Here is a 26,561-nt window from a genome sequence, read left to right on the forward strand (position 1 = left end):
CAGATCTTTAAGAGATAGACAGCTGCTTCTCAAACAGGAAATTGAAGAAGCCAGATTCACGAAAAGGAACAGGATTTCATTCATGAATGTTTTAGATAAAGTCTTGTAATAGTACACAGTTGAAATATAGATATTTTGCGGTGGGGTCAACATTCATGAGGATTTGGTGACTCAACAATTGGATGTTTTTTTGGGGGGGGGTTCCCATAACTGTTTGAGAATTGATTGAAAAAGAAAATCCTTTCTTCTATAAACATGTTGCCTCATGAGCAATATAGAGTATGTGTATTTGTTGTGTGATGGCGTGGATGTGTAAGAAGGGGGACAAATATGGCGCAGACAGGCTGTTTGGGGTAAAAGATGGCAAGTCCTATACGTGGAATCTAGGTGCTAGGCAGGTCCTGTGTATGCCAGGGCTGGCCTTTGGGGTGTGTGACCTGAGATCTTGGTCTGCAATTTAGGGTTCCAATGCATAGTTTATTTGATCTATACCTTTAATGTGACGTTTACATGTAGTTTTTCATTGATCTGTACCTGCAAGGCTATGTTTCCATGTGTTTAATCATTACTTGCAAATACCATGTCTGATCATCTTATTCAGTTGATCTATACCTGCAATGTTTCTATGTGTTCATTTGATCTATGCCTGAACTACATGAGGGAGGAAACAAGAGGGGACAAAAAGGTCACTCGCCAGACTGGCACCATTAGTTTGCTATGTGATCGGCGCAGTATTGTGCTCCTCCTCTGAGTGTGGCATGAGGACCTCAGCGCAGAAAGTATTTTTTGTTTGGAGTTGGAGTAGAGTGTGTGTGGTTGCATCCTAGTGGGCCCCAAGCTTATGCTTACCCCGAGTCCAATCAATATTAATGGCAACCCTGGGATAAGGTTGGATCCTAGACATGTTATGCAATTAAGGTTCCTTATGTTTAAAACACTAGACACTTGTTGGGCCTCAATTATGTTCAATTATGTAACGCATGCTATACCCACTGGCATAGATCATGGGTTAGTGTCATAGGGGCCATGGGCAGTATCCTGATTTACCACAATACATTAAACTTTGCTATACATTTTCTGCTTTATTTTATACTTAAATTGTTATAAGTAAATATTGAGTTCTGTTTAACGGTAATATCTAATTGCACCCATGAGAATGACATCACATTTGAATTAAGAACCAGAGATATTAATGGCTTATGTGCAACTGATGAGCTTGCTTTTTCTTCTATATCTGCCCAAGACAAATGATACATAATACCCAATGGGCTTGGAGATTAAGGCTTTTACGATAATAGTAACATAACACAGAACCGTTTTTTGTTTTCCAGGTATTTGACATATTTGCACAATAATTGTCTGAGAAAGACCTAGCTAAGATACAAAACGTTGGCTGTTTTTGTGGTGGAAGTAAGTGATACTTCCGGAGCTGCAGGTGTATCCAACTAAATCCCTGATTAATTTTTTTTTTTTTGGGGGGGGGGTGGATTGGGACTTAAACTTGTGAAACCTTCTGGCCTTCTTAATCTTGGGGGGGTGATTTAGCTCCAAAGATTTCCCATTGCCAGCACCGATGCACGGCTTTGTTTTTTGTAGATCCGTGACAATCTTCTAACCTGTCTGCTCTTTCAATGCAAATTTTATAGAATCTTATTACTGATATAAACTTATATATGTTATCATAATATTGAGGTTAATCGTAAAAAAAGTTACAAGTCTACAGGAGTTAGTTTGACTTCTGTATTTATCAAGAATTCTTAAAAGTATAACATTTTCGATACGTTTTTGAAGGTTCCGAGATGCCCCGCAGATCTTAGCCTCATCTGTCATTCATCCTGACAAGCACTTTGTCAAGTGTCAAAAGTTATCAGGTTAATTCTTTGTTTCTTTTGCCAGTGTTCCTACAAATATATTTTTCTTTCCATAAGTTGACATTATGTCCCGTTTGCTGTTAAAAGTTAAAAATTGTATTAAATAGCCATGCCAATGTTGGCAAAGTTGAGTGTTCAAGAAGCCACAATCTAAAACTAGAGGCTCAGAGGCTTAGATGTAATATAACGACGATTTACTTTGAGTGTGGTAGATAAATGGAATAGCCTCCCATCAGAAGAGGACATATTATTAGACAAGAGCCAGGTTATCCGTAACGTACAGGGGACGGCTACTGAAGAAGCTTCATAGCGGGGCTGAAATCCCTGTGACATGTGACAGAGAGAAAAGGTCGCGTTGCCCTGCGTCAGCCTCTGCCAAAGTCAAGTTAATTAATGTTTTATTTTTTTTCTAATTCAAATGGATGGACCTTCAGGCAAAGTGCTGTTTATAACTGCGTGGCAATCCAGCATAGCGCAGCCTGACAGACTGCATGCTTCTTCACGCCAAGGGACATAAAAGAGGCTTTTCTTTTTTTTTTCTCTGAAAGCAAAACTCTTTGGGTTTTAAGTAATATTGTGTTATTTTGAGTGCTGTTTTTTTTTTCTTATGAAACATATATTTTGGCATGCGTGTATGTGTAATTATACCTCTTTCATGACAACACGTGAAACGATCTCTCTGGCATCTGTTACTAGCAATCGACCTGATTCAATGGGCCCTAAAAAAAGAAAAATAGAAAAATCAATGTAAAAAAAAATAAGAAAAAAAAAATATATATATATATTTAATTTTTTGGGGTATTTAACATCTAAAAAAATTACTAATAGTAGTAGATGCTACTAAAAAGCATTTCCATAGAAATGCATAGGAAATAGGACTGATTTAATGACCTTTGCTACATTGTGTCTAGAAAACGACACATTATTGCTCATGCTTTTCAGACCAATATATCTTATTTCTAAAGAGATGTAGACGGGTCTAAACTAGAGATTAGACCAAAATACATCACTGGAACATTTTTCCTACACCAACAAAATGCTACAACTGCTGAAATAATAAAGAAATTCCCACATCAACGCCAGATAAGCTAGCCGTCTTCACCCCATTCCTCAAAGGTTTACTGGGATTCCATATCGCAAGTAGGAATGAAGAAATGGTTACAGCCATTCATACAACCTTTCAACAGTCTTAAACACGTTCATTCTTCGTTTTCCTGATTTATGCCCCATCCCTCTAATACACGAACACTCCAATCCCCAGATAGTTCTTACAGACTTGTTTATAAACGTTCAAGTTGCAATGAGTGAACTCATTGGAATAAGACTTCCAAACTCAACATGTATCTCTTCCTCCGACTCTTTGGGGCTTATTCATAACTATCCACGTTGCGTTGTGTCGACTCATTAGAATTTGACTTGAGTAAAATTGGCAGTCAATCTGAAAAAAACAGGTTTACCATCACAAAATCAAATCAACTCCTCAGGAGGAGGTGAGTTCATCCAGAATTCCATCAAACTCAATAGGACTTCCAAACTCAAACCTCAACCTCAATATACACCTCTGACTCTTAGGGACTTGTTCATAAATGTCCAAGCTGTGTTGAGTCAACTCATTGGTATTTGACCAGGTTCATCATCATCAGGAGAGGTGAGTTGACTCAGAGTTGATAAACTTGATAAATAACTCTGGCCCGATTGACAGGTTTCCAATATGAGTTGATGGGTAAGCTCACTACAGCAGTTGAGATGAACTCAACAGCAATTTCTTGGCAACTCGACCCAATTCATCAGGAGACATGTACAAGTGTACCTCTACAGAAACTCAACTTTGTAGACCTGGAGTTGAGTTTGGTATAACTTAGAAGTAGTTGACCACTTGTGTTACAAAAGATGCAGAGAACTCTGAATTTAGTGAATGGCATTTCCCATTCCTCTTTTGAATAGAAATTTAGTTTTTATTCTTCCTAAACACAACTTTCAGGACACAGAGGATCAAGTATAAATAACTACAATGAACTCCTCACCGAAACAACAATGACATTCCCTGTTGGCAATGACATGCTTAAGACATGCTTATTTAAAGTTGTTTATCACAATGGGACTGTCTGTTTGGATATTCTAGAGTGGATGTGACCAAGAATGCTCTCTCGTGATTCATTTTGATCAATAGCTTTTGTCTTTCAAATAACACGATGACTTTCACACATCCGTATTGACGGTAATCATGTTTGACCAACAGATTTCCTTTTGCACTTCGAACAAAAATATATTACAGACGAGATGGTTATGTGATATACAATGTTCATAAACGTATAGTGCTGAAAACACAAATGTTTTCTTGGTTCATAGTTTGTCTGTGAAGGCGATTGAGAGACGGCTTTAACCCCTTAAGGACAATGGGTTGTCCTTAAACCCATTAAAAACACTGTATTGTGAGCCTGTACATGTACAGGCTTTGTCATTAAAGGGTTAACGTGCCATACAGAAAAGTAGTATGATGGCAGATAACAACCATTCGGCGCGTCTAGTTTCTCCTGCTGTAAAGATTCAAAACCTTCAAATCAAGATTCAGCAGCCATATGCCTAGCCCGTGCATGTTTTAGATTCCCTCACTGTATTAGCCTTTACCACATCTGCTGGGAGGCTGTTCCACTTGTTTATCGTATAGTCGGTTGAAAAATGACTTTAGTCCAAGTTCAACCTTTTACACCTTTTACACCTTTTACACATACCTAGTTCTACAGTTGATCCAAAATTATCAATTATGCCACAACAGGGGGAAAAAAAAAATTCCTTCTTGATTCCATGGCGGCAATCAGATTACTCCCTGGATCAACTTTCTAATACAACTGTCTTTTTAGCCGTTGTAGCCCTTTATTTAGGAAAATGTTAGGAGTCAGATATAAGAATCCAGAGGTCATCGAACCCTGAAAATGCAGAATGTCGCCGTCTACTGTGTTCTTTAAATGATGAGGTCTACGTATTATTTAACCAACGAGGGAAGGGCCCGCTTAATATCTTGTATAACGGTGTAAGAAGAATGTCCTTTAACTTCAGCTGATAACAGAACTAAAAATGAACTGGCCGGGGCCACACAGTTGTCATTATGTAGAAACATAGAATTTGACGGCCGATAAGAACCATTCGGCCCGTCTAGTCTCCCCGTTTTATCTGCTTAGCTTGTTTGGAGTATGTGTTTAGAATAAAACCTTAATTAATAATATATTAAAACAGGGACACCTGCATTAAATTTAACATAGAAACACGGAATCCTAGAACTTCAGATAAACCCCGTCTAGTCTGCCCATTTTAACTCATGTACAGACTCAAACCTTGGTCAAAGCAGTCATTGGTCTCGTCTTAGATTCAGGGGCCGTATGTCTATCCCATGCATGTTTAATACCCTCACTGTATTAGCCTCTACCACTTCTGCTGGGAGGCTGTTCCGCTAATCTACCACCCTCAAAAGTAAAAATTCCTTACTTTCCTTACATAATATTTGAGAAATTATATTGACATAAAGCCCTTTTTTTTTTTTTTTTTTGAGTGGGGTGATTGTAAATGGTGCAATTCAATTATTGTTTTCTACATGTTGTAGAAAATATTCCAGTTAGAATTATAACTCACTGAATTACCCTGTTATTTTTTTTAGTAAGTGGTTATAAGCCACATCTTACATTATTGATCTCCATATAAAACCTTCAAAGAAGCAAAGTCGTCCAAAAAAAACCCAAAAACCTATAGTTTTTATCAGAGATGAAAAGCAGATCATGTAATTGGTTTGCAGGTAAAAAAAAATGTCATAGTTTTATTTTTTACTAATTTAATTTAACTAGCTGGCTTTCACTAAATTCTTTATCTAATAGAGCTAATCATTATATATTAATATATATTATAATTATAAGTATTATATATATAATTTTTCTAGCGATTAATACTATTGCTACAAAAATATTTAAAATGTATTGATATGGTATTCAATTCTAACTGTTTTTGTTAAAGTAAACTTTTTTGTGAAATATTTATAATTTCTATTGCTGTGTGACGGCAGATTTGGGTTACAAAGGTTGATTTGTGAGATACTTCACCTTTTACTCTCACGAGTTGAAGACTGACCAAAGATCATGTGACTTGTTTCTTTTTGTAGTTTATTATAATAGCTCCTACGTACGAGTTCCACCATGTGATTTAACAGTGACCAAAAAAAGAACGTTTAACGGCTGAAAATTTGTCACGGTATTCCATTGACATCTTGCTTATTCATTGTACATCTCATGATTTGCCCATGACTTAAAAATAATAATAAAAAAAGATTCCATCTCAAAGCTTCTCAAGATATTCCTCTGATGTATTCAGTGATTCTAACAACGCCTGTTTCACATACACAGAACAATTGGATTCTGTGTATTTTAACTGAAATGTATATATTTTAGGGTAATTTTCTCCATAAAAAAGAAAATGAATAGTGGTGGGTCAGGGCTGTCCGTCAACTGATTTAAAAAAAAAAATAAAATAAAAAAAAAACACACAAACCAAGCAACATTTTAACATGGTTACTAGACAGTTGAGAACCAATAAAGATGTTTTATCTACATGTCTTTAATCCAAGTAGTTTAAGTGATCGGAAGATCCTTATTTTATTTTATTTATATATATATATGTATTTAGATATTGTCACTGCAATGTAGACATGCATAGAATTGTTACTTTGCTGAGCATACGATGTGTAGTTGAGAGCTTTGTCACATTTTTACCCATAATTCTGGGTGATCTTGACGTTCATGACGAGTTGTGTTCTAGACTCCTCTATGGAGAAGCTACAGGTTCTCTGAAAAGGCATTGGATGGGACGCTGGCAGGTGCAGTATGAGAAAAATCATTGGAGTGAAGTAATAACTGAAGAAAGATGTATAAACTGAGCAGATATACGATTGGGCCCAAAATTGGTGCCCTATGGAAGGGCCTGATCTGGTTTACAGGTTTGCAGCCTCTACCTGTGTCGTGAAGCCCCTCTAGAGGAGCGAGTTTAGCGCTTCTCAAATAGAGCCCAATGGAGTCCAGTTATGACATGTCACAGGACCCTCCACCATTACTTCCAGTAATTAAGTCCGTAATTCCACCATTACGTCCGGTCCTCAATCCTGGAGTGGAGACTGATTCCGTTGATGTAGAGCTGGAGGACAAACCCAGCTTGTGACGTTCGGAGCTCAGTACCCAGTGGGTCGTATTCAAAGGTCACAGGTCACAGGTCATTGAATAGTGAGCCTTGTATGGATTGCCTTTGGGAAAAAAATAGATAAAAAGTAGTGATCTTTTTTTAAATAGCTAAATATCATAATTTGGATTGAAAAAAAACAAACATATACATGTCCATCTTTGTTTTTGGTCCAAAAGAAAACAAAACCCCCCCAAAAAAGGGGGAACATTGCTTCCTTACTCCAAAATGGCATCTGATTTTTTACTAATGGCTTCTAACAGTAAATTAGAACTAATGAGTACTGAAGCCATCATATGTACATGTAGCCATAGCTTAGTGAGCCCCTTAACTTACTGTTTCTACAGAAGCCCCCTATATGCATCTGCCCCTTTCCCCCACCCCCAGCTATAGGCATTGTGGGTGGCTGACACGTGATATACACCAGATCTGAGTGTCTCTCTGGGGCACTGGAGTGTCCCTTAAACATGTCATTATAACCAGTTATATCCCTGTATATTAGTCTTTGCTGATTAAAACTTCCAGCCCGTGGTTAGACATCTATAAACTTCAGGTAGTGAATTCCACATATTTACTGTCCTTACTGTAAAGAGCCATTTTCTCTACTTTACGTTCAGTATATTCCTTTTTATCTATCGTTTTCGTTGCGATCGGCGAATAAGTATTTTCAGTCCTAAACCTAAATAATGATTCAGAGCCTTAGATTTCCATTCCGCTGCTGGTTTAACACTTTCATTGCTATGAAAATATATTGACGCACTCGAAAGGGGGCCACGGAAAACAATGAGTCTTTTAACCCCCGTGCTTGTGACTTTACTGCGGATTTAAATGGATCCTTTTCTTGTCTTGCTAAAAATAAACATCAGCATGACTGCCTTATACAATGCCGCATTCATCCGTGATGAACTTTGAGTCCCAGAAATATTTAAGTTACATTTCTATAGTTGGCGTGTACCAGATTTTATGTATCCCATCATTCGTTTTTAACTTTTTTTTTTCTCTGTAAACGTTTCTTCATTACTGCAGACACAATAAACATTTCCTGCGTCTCGGCGTGAAGGCTCCATAATGAGCGCCTCCAAAGCTGAGCGCCACGAGGTGGCCACGCCTCTGACCACACCCACTTTCAGAGACCAGTACCACCCACCTTCTGGTGCCCAAAGCCGTGTAGTTTAACACCTTAAGGATGCATTATTATGCACTTGCCAAACTGGCAATTAAGACTAATTGCAGTCACGGTCGGCAGCAGGACTCTTGTTGCTGGCCGCCCATAATGAATGATGATTTATGTATCTTTATGTATGTATGGTTATGTATTATAATATAAAAATAATAAAAAAAAAAATATATATATATATATATATATTGTAACAAGGTGCGGGGTGTTGTCGTGGAAGGGGTATACATTCCCCCTCGATTTTGCATGGTTTTATACGACATATAGGGCAGGCTGGTACTCCACCCCGCAGTTTACATGCACCTGGACTGACGCGGGTTCCAGGCCGGGAGTTTAAGCTGACTCCAATGCACTGGTCAGCTGCAGGTAATTAGCTGCACTGACTGCAATATACCCTGACCTGTTGGACAGAGGGGGAGAGAGAGTTTGTTTGGAAGCAGCAGAGCTTGCTATGCCCAAAAGAGACCATCAAAGAGGTTGGTGGGATTACGTTTTGTTTTAGTTTAGACCCTTAGTAGTGAGGGAGTTATATGTTAGTAAGCGCTCAGACGAGCTAGGCTTTTGTTTGTAGGGAATTTGTGTTCTATGTAATCCTGTAAATAACTTCATACGTGGACTACAAATAAATCGTGGGTGATTACCTAACTGAGATGTGGCGTTACTTAATACCCTAGAGGACCGTGCTGTTTGGTACCCTGTGTGGGTGCAGGATCACAATATATATATATATATATATATATATACTTAAACTAAATGAGTAATGGTAAAATTATTCTTGAAAAAAGATAGCAAAAGTGCTAAAAAAAAAAAAAAAAAAGTATAAAAAAAAATCTTTAATCCTTATGGGGTTAAAAAATAAAATCCACTTGGGCATTCTATTTAATTACTTTTTATTATGGGCTTGTGCAGTCTTAAATATATAAGAAATAACAGAGGACAGATATCTGTGCCGCACACAGGACCATTATTACAAGGCATCAGTCATATAAAATAAACATTATTTGTGTGATTATACAGGGATTACCAATGTGAGCTTCTTTAAGTACACAGAAAAAATAAACCTTACTTTATTGGATTAAAATCTCTTTTATCCTACAGAACTAATATGGCATAATTTAAAATATTAAGGCGATGCTTAGCTTCATGTATGTAATTCTTTTAACTTTAGAACAAATCATAATACAAAGATGCAATGGCATATGATTCAAATTTATTTTCTTAAACCTGCCTAATCCTCTTTAGAAAAAGAAAAAACAAAAAAAAATCTTTTTGCACTGGTAGCTAAAAAAAGGTTTAATTAAAAATAAACGTTAGGCCTGTTTTACTGGTTAATAGCGTACATTAAAGGATTGCATGACATTCATTTTCAGTTACTGTACAAGAGAAACTACGGATAGAAAATACCGTCGTATGGGCTAGAAGGTATATTACATATATTTATATTATATGCAACAAAAAGACAGAAAATACAAATGAAAAGTTTGAAAGTGGAAGTCCCATGGAAAAATATATATGTATACGTTAATACCTCCCCCAGCATTGGATAAGGTATACCCCCTCCCCCTGGGTCCTGTATACGGTAATCTCGGTCGGCATTGACAAAAACCTGGTTTTATCTAATTTTGTTCTAATAAACTCCCTCGATCTGCAGACGGCCATTGTTGTCGGTCATGTGATGTTTTGGGTGACTTTGCCGGGTCAGACACCACACTGAGCTGAACCTTTACGGCCATGCTAATGAAATCTGTTTCTCCATAGACTTTCATTAGTCAGAAAGTCAGACTGTGTGATTAAGACTGAGCTATTCTATTGTTTACCACAGGAAGTATGTTAAGGAGTTAGAAGTTTGTCTAGCAGATTGGGCAAAACTAACAGGGAGGGAGAACTCAAATGGCTCATACGCAACTGTCATTTTGGTCAATATGACACACACGTGGTTCAATATGTTCTAATACTATTTCTAATGAATCCTAGCAGCTTTAAAAAGAGAACACAGCCGATGTTGAGAGCTCGGGACAAAAGAACGAATAATCAAAATAAACACAGCTTCCTTATTTAGGTCAATATGTGACCAGTGGTTCAAAGCCATTGCCATCAAATGGCTGATGGTGGGCAATATAATCCCCCCGAAGAGTCTAATACCCCATAGTTTCACACACGAAAGTAAGAAGATTACAGCCGTATTGTTGCTGCTTTAGCATTTATTAACCCCTTAATGACAAAGTCCGTACATGTACGGACTCAAAATGCATTGTTTTCAATGGGTTTAGGGACCGCCCATTGTCCTTAAGGGGTTTAAACTGCCCGTAGCTTAGGCTGTTTGTTGGAGAGTCCATGTTTTGGAAATATTTAACGGCCCGCCTCATGTATGCTGCTTTTATATAAGAAATAACTCATATTCTATATAAAGTCCTTAAAATAAAGATTTTATATATATCTAAAAAATGGTTCCTCTGTGCTGTTGCCGTATTGTTAGCGTTCGGCCTTATTCTGTATACAGCGACCTTCAGAGTCGGAGGGGTCAAGCTGGTGCTTGGAACTTCTGTAACATGAGAATTTTTTTTTTTTTCCACGGTGGTCTTCGAGAAAGACCGTCCATTTATCAAACAGGAATGAAACATTATGAAGTTCTAACCTTCTAACAGATGGTTTGCTTGGCTACAAAACAAAAAAAAAAAAAGAAACCATTCCCATAAGGTCAATATCTATACCCCAGGGATCCGAGCGCCATTCACAAAAACCTTAATAAGCATAATACAGAATCCTGGCTCGTATTTTTTTGTTCTCTTGATATATATACCAGCTTCAGTACAATAGAGACAACTTAAAGGTGACCTCTGTATGTCTTACATAGAGCTCTATTTATCTCGCATTAGTAGAGTTTTCAATATTCCATTCGGCGTGTTCTATATTGTACGATATGTGTTGGAAATTGGAAAAAAGAGTATTTTTTTAATATTTTTAATCCCTGTGATAATAGAAAACATTTTCTTTAATCTTCAAACGCTTCCTCTCTGCCATCGATTTTATTAGCCTGTAAAAATGAACACGAGTGGTTTGTGTTAGAGGAGCTCCGATGATACACGCGGCGTGTTGCGTTATATTGTATCCGTGTACGGAACGTATAAAGCAGCTCTGAAGCATTATATATCGCGTTACATTAGGTCCGACTGGCATTGATTTCTAGTCTGCTACCTGTTTTGTTTTTTTGGATCTATTAAATCATCTCTGGATAAAATCACATTTGAACTTGAATGTGACAGGACCTACCGGGGGATTCAGAAACATAAAAGCGTACAATTTGCCAGCAGACGGGACCCATTTGGCCCATCAAGTCTTCCCGATTTTCCTGATGTAGACTCAAACCTTTAATGGGTTCTTCAGGACAGCCGCACACCGACCCCATGCATGGTTTCAAAATCCCTCGCTGTATTCTTGGGTATTAAAAACACTTGTAGCAATAAAGGGCTGACTTATGATTTTTTTTTATATCAAACAGCCTTCTATTACCGTTTTCAGACAAGATGGCGGCATTATTTGTGATTTATATTAACCTAAATGTTCCATGGATGTCCACAGATCCTCCACCCAAGGATAATTTCCCAAACTTTTTCAAACCTTTTTTTTCCCCCCATCAAATTCTGATGAATTTGTGCAAAAACGTCAAGTATGGGATGATTGGACCTGTGCTGGGAATGCCTTCAAACGTAGACTTCAAAAAAAGAGCATTATTGGGTCCTCTGGAATCTACTTAATTAGTTATTAGCTTCACAAAGTTGTACAAAGAAGTTTCCCCCCCCCCCCCCCTAATTGGAAAATCTCATTTGGAAATGTTATGACAAATAAATCGATTGAATTCCTACGTTTGCCCAACTCGCTCGCCCATCATCGAAGCGCGCTGTACAAATTTAGGAGATATTTATTTAACGACGATTAACATACGATCTGTCATCCCGCCAGCTGCGGAGATCTTATGAGTCCTTAAGGGAAATGTTTTTTTTTTTTTTTTCCCATGAAGTTAAAATAATCCTAATTAAAAGGTGAAAACAAACCGAGCCAGACACGTCATCCCAAAAAGAATCTTTCATGTAACTTCCTATACGCGAAGAAAGAAACGGGCCATTTCTCTTTCATTGGGGCCGAGAGTCGGAAAATGTATCATTTGGCTATTTTAGTCGTAAGATATTTCACATTTATTTGACTTAATTCTTTCACTACTTGTCAGAGAACATTCTTTTTCTTAAGTGTTAACAAAATAATCCTTTTTTTTTTTTTTTTCCTTTCTCCTTCTTTTTTCCCCCCCTTATTCCATCTCTCCAGTGTGCTGTAGAACCACTTGCGGTGAACACGCATTACTTCTAACTGTTATGATGTTTGCTGTCAAAGGAATTTATTTATGCAACCGCTGTGGAAAAGCCCGAGGCCCGTAAGCAGCCATGAAAGATTTTGGAGTCATGGTGTGGGGTCATGAAAAGAAGGGGAAAGGAAAAAAGAAAAAAAAAAAAAGCCCTCTTCGCTGGTTATGAGAAAGGAACTGACACAGGAAATGGTCACATATGGTATAGATTTATTACGCCCTGGACTTCCCTTTCAAATTTCATTATAGGAACGGCTCGGAGCCGTGCGTGGTACCAACCGCGTTGGTTTTTTGGGATCTGGCATCCAGTGAATTTACCGTCTCTCCTGAAACAGATGGCAGAGAGGTGTGATGGCTTTATCAGTTTACGGAGAAAGAGAGAGAGAGACAGAAATTGAATTAGGGCATTAGGTGCGTCCGAGCCGACGTTCTGAATACGGAGAGTCGGAAACGACCATAAGACCAAAAAGCTTTCCTGTTTTCTGATGCTGTAGTCAATATATATAAAGAGAAAATTTTTTGTTTGTTTTTGTGTCCTGGTAGCTTCACAATACTTAAGGTAGCCAAGCCTAAATAAATATATATATATATATATATATATATATATGTAATATGATTCTTATTATTTTTAATGGAGGGTTCTGGGAATTGTAGTCTGTATGTATATATATATGTATGTGTGTATGTGTATGTGTATGTATATATATATATATATATATATATATATATATATATATATATATGTATATATATATATATGTGTGTGTGTGTGTATATATATATGATATAGATATATAGATATAGATATATAGATATAGATATATATTTTATTATATATATATTATGATTACTTTTAATGGAGGATTCTGGGAATTATAGTTCCACATCAGATAGGCAGGTCAACCTGTAATACCGTCTTCAAATTGCAATGTTTCAAAATTTTAAATAGGGATAAAAAAATTTTTTTTATGAAATTCAGCTTTGTCTGGGCTTCGTCATTCAGCTGAATATGTAACCAGGGATCTAAAGCCATTGGCGTCTGACAAGGTGGTAGATTAGAGGAACAGCCTTCCAGTAGAAGTGGTTGAGGTTTATTCAGGGAAGGGGTTTAAACACGCACGGGATAGACATACGGCTCCTGAATCTAAGACGAGACCACCGATTTCCGTTTGAGACTTTACAGCAGATACATCGGGCAGCCGAGACGGGTAGGTGTGCTGAACGGGTCTGAGCTGGTGACAAATTCTATGTTTCCATCTATTTAAATCTCGCCTAAGAGTCTGATATCCTATTGTTTCCCAGAGTGTGGCAATAAAAAGTTGAAAGGAGTCACTGATATGTCACTGCTTTTAGCGTCTATTGTATTTATTAAAGCTACCTATAGCCTGTGATCTTTGATGGTCTGGAAGTCTGATGTGTATTAGTAGCCCTTTATCACTCCTGTGTTCCAATGGCACATAATGTTCGCTGATCCAAGTTTAAGTTTAAAAGTCTAGTTGATCATTAGAAAACTAGTAGCGTATATATAGAGGTCTCTAGTATTATTGGCGTGAAGTCATATCCTGTTTGTTTTTTTTGGTCTACAGATAGGTTTCCCTGGGTAAACCGTTTATATTGATGTCACCTAAATCTAACTTTAGCAAAGCTACAAAAATTGTAACTCCCAGGAGGAGCTGGTGTACCGACCCCCTGGCACTTAAATGGTTAATCTGTCTTCCAAATAATCACACAGATAGTGTGGTGGTGGCTTTACACCACTCGATCCGATAATTCCCATTGCACATAGGGACCTTGGGCTTCCAGAGACGGTTTGGATCTCTTTAGCGAGTGATGCTACGGAACTGCGGCAGAGCAGAAATTTCATGGAGTGACTTGTGGTAAGGTGGCAACCTATGACAGTGGCCATATTTAAAGTCACCGAGGTCTTCAGTAGGACCCATTCTACTGCCAATGTCTATCTATAGAGAAGGCTCGATTGTATACACCTGTCGGCAATGAGTGCGGCTGTAACGCCTAAACTCTAATATTAGGAGGGGTGTCGACATACTTTGGTCATATAGGGCATGTGAGATGCTTTAAACAACTTTTTATTAAGTACCTACTTGCTTGCACAATATGAAAAGTGTCTGGTAATTATACGCACCCCAGAGCCAAATGGTACAATTGACAAAATGTTTCTTTTGTTTAGGTATTTACAGGAAGGAGAAGACTTGCAGATACAAACCCGAGCTACACGGACATGTATGTCACCAGATTGACCATGCTGTTGTTGTCCTGGAAAATATTGGCCATAAGCTCGAAAACGTGGCTCCCGTAATATCAATAACCGATAGATTTAATGATGTCTTTGTCAATGGCAACGTCTCCCAAGACCACTGCTGTTCCTCGAATCCACATTCAGTCTTTTACTCCATATTACCAGCAAATAAAATCACGAAAGTATGTTTTAGTGGCCCAACTCCAAAAGCTATGAGACTACAACTCAACGGAGTTCAGAACACAACCAAGCTTATATTAGCATTATTTTACGATAGTCCCCAAAGCTTCTCCATTTTCTCCAGGGGGAAAATGACATCATCGTTGTTGACCGACGCAGAGCCTGATTTTTTTCATGAAAAGCAGGGTGCCAATATCTTTAATTTCAGGAAAAATCTCCTTTACGTCCTCCTTCAAGGGGATGAACCAGTGGAAATATGGGCCAATCCTTCCATATATTTGGCTTTGTACATAGCACAAGGGACTAGCATTGGGATCCAATATCTAGTCCCATTGAAGGTAGCACATGTTCTTGGTATCGACCCCACTCAGATTACAATACTGAAGACTTTTCAAGGAGATGTCGGGAATTTACGGGCTATGACGGACAATCGCGCCAAAAGAAAGTTACAATGTCCTTCCTTAGATGCCACCAATAAAAACAATGTGGAAGTCGGACGTGACATTAAAAGGAACATTCTTCACGTAGATGGTCATTTGAATCATGAACAACCAAGCAATGTAGAAGTGATTCTAGTGGAAATAGGCAACACAGACATATTAAGTACCAAACACTTGCCATTTTTGTCGTACGATAAACTTCATGATTTAGCCAACAGCATTATTAGCAGCCTTCAGACTGGAGAACTAGAGAAAGTATTACCATTGCAGATCAATACTTTAATGGTAATTGACCCGTATCCGTCCTCATTTGGAGGCACCACTAGGTAAGTGTCTTTTTTTTATTTTTTTTATTAATTTTTTTGTATAAGCTTGTTTTTGGGCAAGACTGTTACAATGGATACCCACCAATATAATTGAATATACTGTATAAATACATACACCCCAGTGTAGTGCATGAGCGAGCCCTTGGCTGCTCATCAGTATAATTATATTTAGCTTTTACAATTCTGGATTTCTTTTTCGCAGCACAATTCACTAAAAAATTCAAAAGTTTGCACATTCTATGTGCAAAATAAAATGTTATCAAAAGATCCCATCCCTGCAAAAAAAAAAAAAATGTCTATCAAAAATCAAACATGGTTCAGTTATAATTTGAAATACAATATAGTGTTTTTTTGTTTTTTTTTAAAATAAAACCACAAAAAATTTAATTTCAGCAATAATTTTATAAAAAAATTCCTAGAAGCGCATGTGAAGAAATTCTACAACATTTCTGTATTTCTCCATTTTATTTTGTGCTTTTTGAATCTAAATGCGGCTCTGTGCAGGCGCTCGGATACAGGGCGTTCAGCGTTACTCTCTGCAATGCCTGAAATAAAAAACTTAACTATTGCTAATGGCTGATAACACGCAGCGTCAAATCTGTTACAATAAGACAGCTCAGCTGGCGGCAGCACATTAAGCCAAATTGTGGGACTTTATTGACTTACCCGCGTTCACGGTGCAGAGAGGATGGTTTCCTTTCAGATATGATGAACCAGGTTCCACCACGGCTATCCATTAAAAATCCTATATGTAACCTGAACGTCATGTATCAAACATACCCATGGCCAGCAAAAACAACAAACTGATCGGTGGAAATGTATTTATCAACAGCAGGATGGCCTTACAGTATTGTCTGATTATAGGCCGCAACGTTAGTTTGGTGCTATTTATAGTTTTTTAGGTTTTTTTTTTAAGTACATATTAGAAAAAGGGTAAAAGTGTTTTTTCGCTTTCACACTCTCACACTTGCTCACGCTCTCATTCAATGTCTCCTTGCCTTCTCTGCTCACCACTTCCGTGTCCTCTGTCTCATTTTCTGCATCCCTGCTTCTTCTCTTGCATCTCCTTGTTCTTATTTCTTCTGTCTTCGTCTGCTTCTCCCCGTGTCTTCTGTCTTCGCCCCTCTCTCCGTGAACAGGCCTCCCGTGCACTTCCGAGAAAAGTTTGGAGCCTCCCGGCATACCCTCTCCCCTTCTGGAGAAAGGGGAGGCTGTCCCTGTGACTCCGCTCTTTTCCTTAAGTACTCTGATAGGCCAGAATAACGCAGACAGATTTGCGGGGAAAGAAGACAGAAGAACAAGGAACGGTAAGAGAAGAAACGGAGCTGCAGGAGACGGGGACACTGAAGAGGTCGGCCTAGAACAGGGGTGTCCAACCTGCGGCCCTCCAGCTGCTGCAGGACTACATCTCCCATAATGCTCTTTCAGCTAAGGACCTGGCAGAGGAGTATGGGAGATGTAGTCCTGGAGGGCTGCAGGTTGGACACCCCTGGCCTAAAGGTTAGGGAGACACCAAGAATATATAAATTTAGATTATAAAGATTTAAATTAGGAGAAGTGTGGCCTATAATTGGGACAATACGGTGTATACTCTAGATTGTAAGCTTCTTCCTCCTTGCCGCTTGTCTCTTTAAGGAAAACTGTATTCAGGTGCCTAAATTGGAACGCATGTGTGGTGGGGTGTGGTTAGAGGTAAGAAGGGGTGGGGTCAGAAGGGAGAGTGGGTGGGACTAGGGCAAGAGTGAGGTGTGTTCACCCACCCACTTTAACCAAAGAGCCACCTTAGGGAGCTCAGCTTCAGAGAATTGTGATATGACTGTGTGGGAGCAGCAATGGTGCTGTTACACCACCGACCTCCTTTATTTTTACAGCTAACCGGGGACACAGAAACAGCCTCGTTCCCCATCTAGTCTGCCCCCTCTTCCAATCAGTCGTTGGTCTCATCTTCCATTCAGGACTCGTATGCCTGTACCATGCATGTTTTTAAATCCTCTCACTGTAATACCCTCAACCACTTATCTTCTACCACCAGAGGATCTCCTCAATTAGCCCATGATCCCCACTGCGAGACAGGGACCAAACATCAGGACTGTCCTGCAAAAAGGGGACACCTAGGAGGTAAATCTTGGTTCAGTGATGGGACTGACCCCTGCAAACTTTGGTGAGGGATCCACTTGTCCCATGTTTGTCATCTGGAGCATGTCATTGCACACGTGTGTGCGCAGCGCATGCAATCTGGTGTAAAATGACATGCATACAACATGTGACTATTGCAGCATCACACAGTACACAAAAAAGCCAGTGATTAGTTGACAAATGTTATGTGCATGTCTAGTAATAAATAATTACAGAAGTAATTAGAGACAATGCCACAGCGTGAAGCAAGCTGGCCTGATATTTCAAAATCTACTTGATATTTTTTTTAAAGCTTTTTTAAAATAGTTATTTGAAAATCTACACGCTAAATTTTTTTTTTAAGTGTCGTAGACATAATTTTGACTTATCTTGTTTTTTTAACATTCAAGGGCAGTAATGTGTGACTTAACGGTGAAGTTAAACAGGGGAAAACTTTTTTTTGGCATAATATTTTCAAGGAAATTGTGTTCAATCATTTATATGGCAGCTTTTAGGCAGATTTGCGAACCTCTAGCATTGGACTTGTTAAGATGACCGTGCGGCCAATAGAAAGACCTAAAGCAATCCTGTCTGAGAGAAGCTACAATATATACAAAAAATTACAAATCTAGAATATATATATTTTTTTTTATCCATTACCTTTCTTCTTATGCTTTGGCAATGATCAGAACAACCGATTATGAATATGTAATATTGTGTTGGAATGTTTAATTTGTTTGATATATTATTTTAGAGCGAAAAATCCGAAAGTGTAAGAATGGTGTTACCTAGTTGCAGTTTTCACTTATCTGTCTCTGTATGTTAATTAATATTGTCGACTATACCTATGTAATATTACAGACTGCCAGTGTTTTAATAATGGCAGCTTTAAGGATGTCATATATATACATTCATACACACACACACATTCGTACACACACACACACACACACACTGCCTTTTTCAATAGGGGTGAAAAGTGTTAACATTTAGCTGTAGGTCATTCTGATAGCTGGCCCCGGTCACATTAGAGGCTTTAAATTGGATAATGATAGAGCCATGACGAATCTGCGTTACTTGCAATAAGGTGTTAATCTCTTTGGAGCTTTGAGTAACAACGTTTAGAGATCGCTGTGAAACAAGGGAACGGTACAAGTGGCTCGTGTAACCACGGCAACGTGCAGGAAAATCCAATTTCGCCCTAATCCTTAACAAGACCCAATAAGGCTTACACTGTGAAAGTGTCCCAACATGGCGCGGTAACTCATATCAATTAGCGCTAATTCTTACAATGCGGTGATATATATCGTGATCACTTCCAGGGAAAGAGGGGGAGGGGGTGCGTGCTATAATTCACCCAAAATGAGGTTAGCTAAGCTGCAGCGGTATTAATTGGGTGTCCATATTAAATGGAAATACATCAGGTGAGTGAAGGAAAAAGGCGATGTGTGACTCTCTTGGCTGTTGTTGACCTATCGGAAGAAGAGTGTGCCCTTTACTTTTGCTCTTATCTATTATAGTTTTTGCTGTCACGTGTCAAGTTGACGTATTATAAAAAATTCATCGCGTGCCCTTTCACCTCCACTGTAGATTAAACAATTTCAGTTTGATGGGATCATTAAGAGAGCACTGCATTTAATGATGATTTCTCTAAAAGGCCACAGAGATTCGATTTTAAGCTAACAGATTTATTGCACTATTATAACATATCGTAAAAAATCCAGTTACACCCACGGTACGGGGTCTTTTAAGGGCAGAAGCCGCTTCACCGCGGCGGTTAAAGAGAAATTGTTTTTGGGGTGTTAATTAAATTTAGAACCAATTATGCCTTTTTTAGAAATAATAATAAATATATATATATATATATATATTTGTTACTACTTTAACTGGACTTTTTCAACAGGATAAAAATTATAACAAAGTTAAACAATTATATTGCAAATTAAAAAAAAAATATTTTTTATTAATAATCATATTCTAATTATTTATTTTTTTACTTATTTGTACAGTATCTCTAAAGCTTGGGAAGCTCCTTGCATTCAGTAAAAAGTCTGTTAAAAAGAACAAAAAAATTAAATAATAAAAAAAAAAAATGTAGGAGAAAATTTCCATCATTCTGATTATGCATCCAGTAGCACTTTGTATGATGGAATTCATTTTAACTTTTCTACAATCTATTCGTTTTTAAAAGGCCAGCTGCAATTGATGGGATGGAAATGGGATGCTGTACCTTAATGCTATAGAGGAAAAAGTTACCTGAATGAATCATTGTGGGTTCTGCTCGTTCTGTAGTTTCTTTATTGGCTAATTGACTCTCATAATTCTCATTTTCATTACATCACAAATGACATCAATGTTCTTTAATCTCTTCCGAGATACGGTGTGAAGCTATTTATCCGATGCCCAGTGTGCTAGACTCTTTAATTTCCTTATCCGTACTGATTACTTTAGTGAGAAAAAAAACTAAACTTGCCAATTTATAAAGAAGCTACGCTGCTGAACGTAACACTTTTACAACTAAATATCAGTGGAAACATTATTACTGCCGATCGCTCAAATGCTTCCAATTATTTCTTTAATATTACATAAGAATAATTAATATTTTTGTTTGTCACGGGACAAAAGCAGGCACTGATAGGCTGTTGCCATAACAGCTGAAATAGAAAAAATAATCTAAAACGTTTTTTAAACCTCTGGGGAAAAAATTATTAAAAATGACAGATCTCGTGGGGTTTATTTATCCTTACTAGAGGGTGAAATGAATGTTTTGTGTAACTGGAACAGCAGCTTTAAATCCATATAAACGTAACAAACAATGACTTGATTATTTACGTTTATTTTACTCTAGTCGTGGAAAAAAGACAATTCCTTTGGATTTCATATTAGCATGTGGTTATTACCTATTTGAGATTCGGCCATCGTCCACTTTCTGGTATAAGGCATTTGCTTAGTGTACTTTCTTCTACGGAGTTAATGGTTGCTAAGGATAGGATCCCATAACCTGAATCTGTTTGTTATGCTTGGTAACGTTAAACTGGAACGAAACAAAGCCAAGGATTAATTATTGAATGTGTCACAAACCATGCATGGTATCCATAGGGGGCACCGGGCCCTTGGCAAATTAACATCACCCCAAGGAAAGCTCCGTCCAGCGATTTCGTCGGGCTGTTGGGATATTCTACTGGGATTGTCACTGGTGTTGGTCCTCCAAAGCCGAGGACCCAAGATGACAGCCCTCGTTCTGCCTTGGCTGGGACTGTTCCACCAAAGACCTTTTTATTTCGCCCAATGTGCGGAGACGAGATTGCGATAAAGATGGGGCGACTGGTCTGGATAACCATCACCCTAATGTTAACATGGAGTCTATTGTCAGGGTTAACCCATCTAGTGATACTCAAACGCCTGCTGATAAGTATATGTAGCAATTGCCCTCAATAACCCACAACCAATGAATGCGAGGGATAACACATGGAGCGTGGCATCTCTAGTAAATGTCTTCTGCTGGAAGATGTCTGGCCTGTACCCATAACTCAATGAAATAATATTATTTGGTCAACAATACACTTATTGTTCTCATGGCGTGGACATGACTTAGTGTAAACATGGAGATTGACCTGCTTAGCTTTTAGGAAAACGCTGTTTCCCCATATTGAAATGAAGTTCTCCAGAAGGAAAAATTAGGATTACTTAAATAGAGCATGTAATGTGTATGGGAGGCATAGGAAACATGTTGGTTTGTCGTAGTCTAATAACCATTCTCCCTGGGTGTGTAGGAGGTATGTGGCTTTTAGAGGGAAATGGCTTTGGCCACCTGTGAAGTGATGTCATTAAACAGCAATGCCTGACGCCAGGGGTTAGGTGATAGTCATTCATTTACAGAGTTGTGATGTGGAAAAGAAAAGCACGTGGAACAATGACACACATACTCATTTTCTGTTTGTGAGCCGATTTACATTAGATTCCTATAAACATGGCTTACAGTTTGCTTTCAAAGGTCTACGGGTGGTTGAGAAATGGTTGGATCGACCAGTGGTCAGGCGGACCCTTAATAAAACCATTTCAGGTTCTGTTTTGTGGACGTTTCTGACTTTTCGTAGTCCTGGAACAGCCAATGGAACAGAAATCATGGTTTGGGTCGCAGGCAGGTTGGGGTTCTCGGTAATGTTGCCTGTGCAATAACACATTTTATAGAAAGCACAGTGCTATTGAATGTTTTTCAATAGTGTCATCAAGAGGTAACCCATGGGTGCAGAACTGCCAATCTACCTATGTGTGCGTCAACATTATATTTACAAAATATAATAATCATTTGTTAAAAGGGACACTGTTGCTTCAAACAACCTCACCAAAGATCAACGCCCATTCAAGTACTTAGTAGGTACTTTATTATGTCACTCCCTGCGTAATCAAAGCATGAGTAGACCTCTACTGCTAGTGTCACATTTGGAGAGGTGGTGTCATGGTGAGATGGTTCCTGGTTTGCTGGAGATGGCAGATGTGTACCTCTGTCGGTGCAGATTTTTCTTCTGCAACGTTCCACCAGTCTTCAATGTTGGGTCCACCAAGGAGAAGGAAAAGAGAGCCCTGATGGGTGAATGGCTTGGCCTCCCAACAATTAGAGGCTCAACCCCAGCTGCAACGTTTGCGAATATACAGTTACACCATGTACGCAACAAAGTGATCAATCTGTTGAGCCTCGTGCAAGCTTTACACGCCACCATTTAAAGTAGAAAGCGCTATAGCTGTACAGAGTGTTCATGACTTGTGTATGTGTGTTCTTTAATTACCTGTAATTACTGGACGCCAATATTCTATATTTTTTTCCACAAGGAACTGGACTGGATCAGAAAATGATGCCATTGTGTATGTGCGCCCATACAGCGTCTTTATTCAACAGCAGCCGATGGATGGGATTGTTGGAAAACCCCTTTCCGTGCAGCCTAAAGTTACATTTTTAGACGTAAAGGTACAGTTGCACCTTAGAATATTCCTATTTTTCTGTCCCCGTCCTTTGCGATCAATACTTCCAAAGCCCGCTTCCCTGTACAAATAGCAATGCTCTTAGAGCTGATTCCAGAGTGCTTTCCTGACACTGATTGGACGCTTCAAGCAGCCAATCAGCGGCGAGAACCATCTGACCACAGAAAAGGTGAGTAGCTACAGCTCCAGAGCTGCAGCTTCTACCTCAGGTAAGCATTTTTATTATTTTTTGAAGAATGCATATTAAGGTACTCGCAAAGTACTTTAATGAGCATCTGTCGTTAGTGGGGCGGTCGGGAAGTAAATTGTCCCTTCAAATGCGTTTACAATGTAGAAGGAGGTAGCGGTATAGAACATAAGTGTAAGACTCCTAATTATTGTTGTAGCTACAATAAGCAATTTAATTATAGCAAATATCGATTATACAGAGAAATATTACCTTATAATTACAATTTTAAGATCCGGTCCAATTATGCCCCAAAGTGAACTTCGTGATTTAATTACGGGATCTACAGAAAGCTTCTCCTTGCCTGAGTGGGGGGACCCTGCTGTGGAAAGAGAGTAGAATGTTCATCCATTGCCGAAGAACCCCGCCAAGATCACTCACAACTTACCGGATACTTGTAGGACCCCCTTTTTGTGCCACACTTACCAGCCCCTTCCATGATTACCGCCTTGGTGCTCAAAGGGTGACCCTGAGCATCAAGAGACTGGGGTTCTTTAACTATTGGCAGTGCCTCCACCTGCCTAGAAGCCGGGGATATAGATAATATATACCTCTTCTGCCGCTTCACCCTGAGACTGGGCCAAAAACCCTAAGAATTCCCAGTTATGGTTACTTCCTAAAATATGTATATATAAAGTGCACATGTTCTGACATAACCCTAATATATACAGTTTATACGCAAATAATTCTTCCATTTTTTATTCGGAAACAATCTGATTATGTTTTGTGCTCCATCATAACAATATGTCCTTTCTGTTTGCTGATTGCTTTCAGATCTATTTACAACGCAGGATAGCTGCATATGCGTGATTGTTAACAATTTCCCAAGGTAGATACGAAAGGCCATTTGGCTGTCTCCGCCGTACACGACTTCCCGCAGTAACGTCATCAGGCAAACAATTACCGACCTTATCTACAGCTTTTCTGTTTACTGTTTTATGTCGGCGAGTAGCAAAGAAGCGACGCGTAATTTTTTGTTACCGTCAATTTGTTGTAAATGTGTGTGATTGTAATTGATTTATATTTATTTTTATTTTTTTTTCCAACTGCAGGGAAATCGGGTTCAGAATTTAGGATCCCCGTCAAATCCCTGGTACTTATCAGCCTACCTTAAAGATTCTTCAAATACTCCTCTGAAAGGTAAGTTTTACTCAAAAACGTCATGATGATGATGTCGTCACGTGTTGATGTGACACACTGACTGCTCGACTAGATTGTAAACTCACAAGATCAGGGCCCGCTTCTCCTTTTGTACCAGTTTTGGCACCGACTCTGAAGTCCTATGGAGTCTGCTGGCGCTATGTTAATAAATGTAATGTAACGCATTTTGTGTTCTGCAAGGAACTGCCATTTTTTCTCTTTCCCATTAGGTTGTTGCAATCTATCGGTGTGGCAATGCAATTATGATGTAATTTTTGGCTGGTAAAAATAATTAACGCCTATTAGATAATATACATTTATGATTACTTCTTTTATATAGCGCCATCATATTCCATAGTGCTGTGCATAATACTATATAACATAATGCCAGGTAAGGGATGTATAGCATATATGCAATATAACATGATCAGGACAGGTTCCAAGTAAGCGTGAGTTAGTGTGTGTGTAGGTGCAAGTTGGGCAGGGTGCCAACCCACCCCTGCCTGTTTGTTAAATCTTTTTTTTCCCCTAATTGTATTATATTTTTTTATGTATTCTACTGGAACCTGTATACCAAAGACTGTATGTATTTATCCCCCCTCCCCCCCTGCTCGGCTGCACCTCTGGGTTATTTACTTTAGTATCTGTTTTACTCTCGCTATCTCGTAACAAAATTCAATGCATAAAATATAGACTTCGCACAAACTCGACAAACAATTAACGCGAGCAAACGTAAAATATGTTTTGCATTTCGCGGATGTTTCATACACGCAGAAATTACAGCCGACAAACCCTTCCTCGACTATAAAGTGCACCGTACAGCTGTCGGCAGTGCTTCGCACCCGTTTTATGGAGAAAAGAGTATATTGTTCTCATGTTTAAAGAACAGAAACCCGCGTTTAATCAGAATTAGTTAAGTCAAAAGCCATCTTTTCCTCCCGACGAAGCCGAGTAACGCGACGGAGCTCGGTTTTGGTTCTATATTAAAAACTATAGTGGATAAAATAAAAAAAAAATAAAAAAATAAAAAGTCATTATATAAATGTTAAACTGAGATTCGGAGGCATGTTTTCCAAAAAGCCAAAACGATGTCGGAGAAACACATCCGACGCCTTCTGGCTCCTGTGCTTGGAATGACGATTTACAATGTATTTCAACGCAACGGTCCTGATCTATAAACCGTGCGCTCGCGAGAGATCTGAGAGAAGCAGAACACGTACATCAGGATTCCATCAACCATGTCCATAGCTTATCGCGCCGGGACGCGTTTTTTTAACCAGCCCTCGGTTAATAAATTTTTAACCCATGTTTTAGAATTCCTGTTGATCTTAAAAGCTGTAATTAACCCCTACTTTACTGAGGGTGGCTTGTGCCCCCCCAAAATGATTTTTTTTCCAGCGTTTTTACGCTCTGTTATCTTAACTGTGATTCTCCTTTTTAAGAAAAACAAGTTGTTTTTTTCATGGACGGAAAAGGCTTTCTTTTTATACCAGTTTAAGATGTATAGTTCAACGTTTAGTATGAATGACACATTAAAATAAAGAACATTTTGGAGAAAAAAAACAAAACTATTTTTTTGTAATATTTCACTATTAAAATGGTTCGGCTGATAAAATCGCCACAAAATAGATTAAGTGTCTTAATTTTGAAAAAACCCAACATGCATAGGGTTTTTTTAATTTTTTTTTTGTTTTGTTTTTTTCGAATTTACGGGTCACAAAATAGAACACGGATTCCTTTGAAACTTGAAATTTTCTAATTTTGTTTTGTGACGCCTATGTCTCATTTGGGACACAAGCTCAAAATACCCCTACCAAAGTATATAATTTTGGAGAGAAAACAACCCAGAGTATTTCACTAGGAGCATTTGCACACTTATCATGCTGTCAGTTGGGCATCAATCCTTGCATTTTTTATCAAACTTTCCATGTTTCTTGGGATTGTTGGCACACATTAAATGTTACTGCAGGGGATCCCACAAAAAAGTATTTAGCAGCATATCCAGGTTACAGAAGTACCCTGTAGTACCCCACGTGCATAAGATTTTTTTTTTTTTTTTCATTTACATTTCAAGGCATGGTAGGCAGCAAATAAAGGGTTAAGTTATAATACACTGTACAAACAGTTTACATAATTTTTTTTTTTTACATTTTTACAAGTATGCCAGCCTTGTAAACCACAACTCCCAGTGCCCTTATCACCAGCTTGGCTGATGGGAGTTGTAATCCAGAGAGTCATCAGCCCATTTCTAAAAAAAAAAATAAAAAAAAAATGTGGA

At 38.5% G+C, this 26,561-nt stretch overlaps 1 protein-coding gene across 1 annotated transcript in view; it reads left to right on the forward strand.

Annotated features, from left to right (window-relative positions):
* Window positions 1-26,561, forward strand: part of PKHD1 (PKHD1 ciliary IPT domain containing fibrocystin/polyductin) — a 168,111-nt gene that overhangs the window by 137,002 nt on the left and 4,548 nt on the right. Inside the window, exons 56-58 of the mRNA XM_089499223.1 lie at window positions 14,808-15,822; window positions 22,768-22,903; window positions 24,196-24,283. Of these exons, the coding sequence (XP_089355349.1) occupies window positions 14,808-15,822; window positions 22,768-22,903; window positions 24,196-24,283 (1,239 nt within the window). The remainder of the gene's footprint in view (window positions 1-14,807; window positions 15,823-22,767; window positions 22,904-24,195; window positions 24,284-26,561) is intronic.

Source organism: Sceloporus occidentalis, unplaced genomic scaffold, assembly GCF_023333645.1.
Source record: "Sceloporus occidentalis isolate IW3139 unplaced genomic scaffold, rSceOcc1.0.p SCAF_131, whole genome shotgun sequence".
NCBI lineage: Eukaryota > Metazoa > Chordata > Lepidosauria > Squamata > Phrynosomatidae > Sceloporus > Sceloporus occidentalis.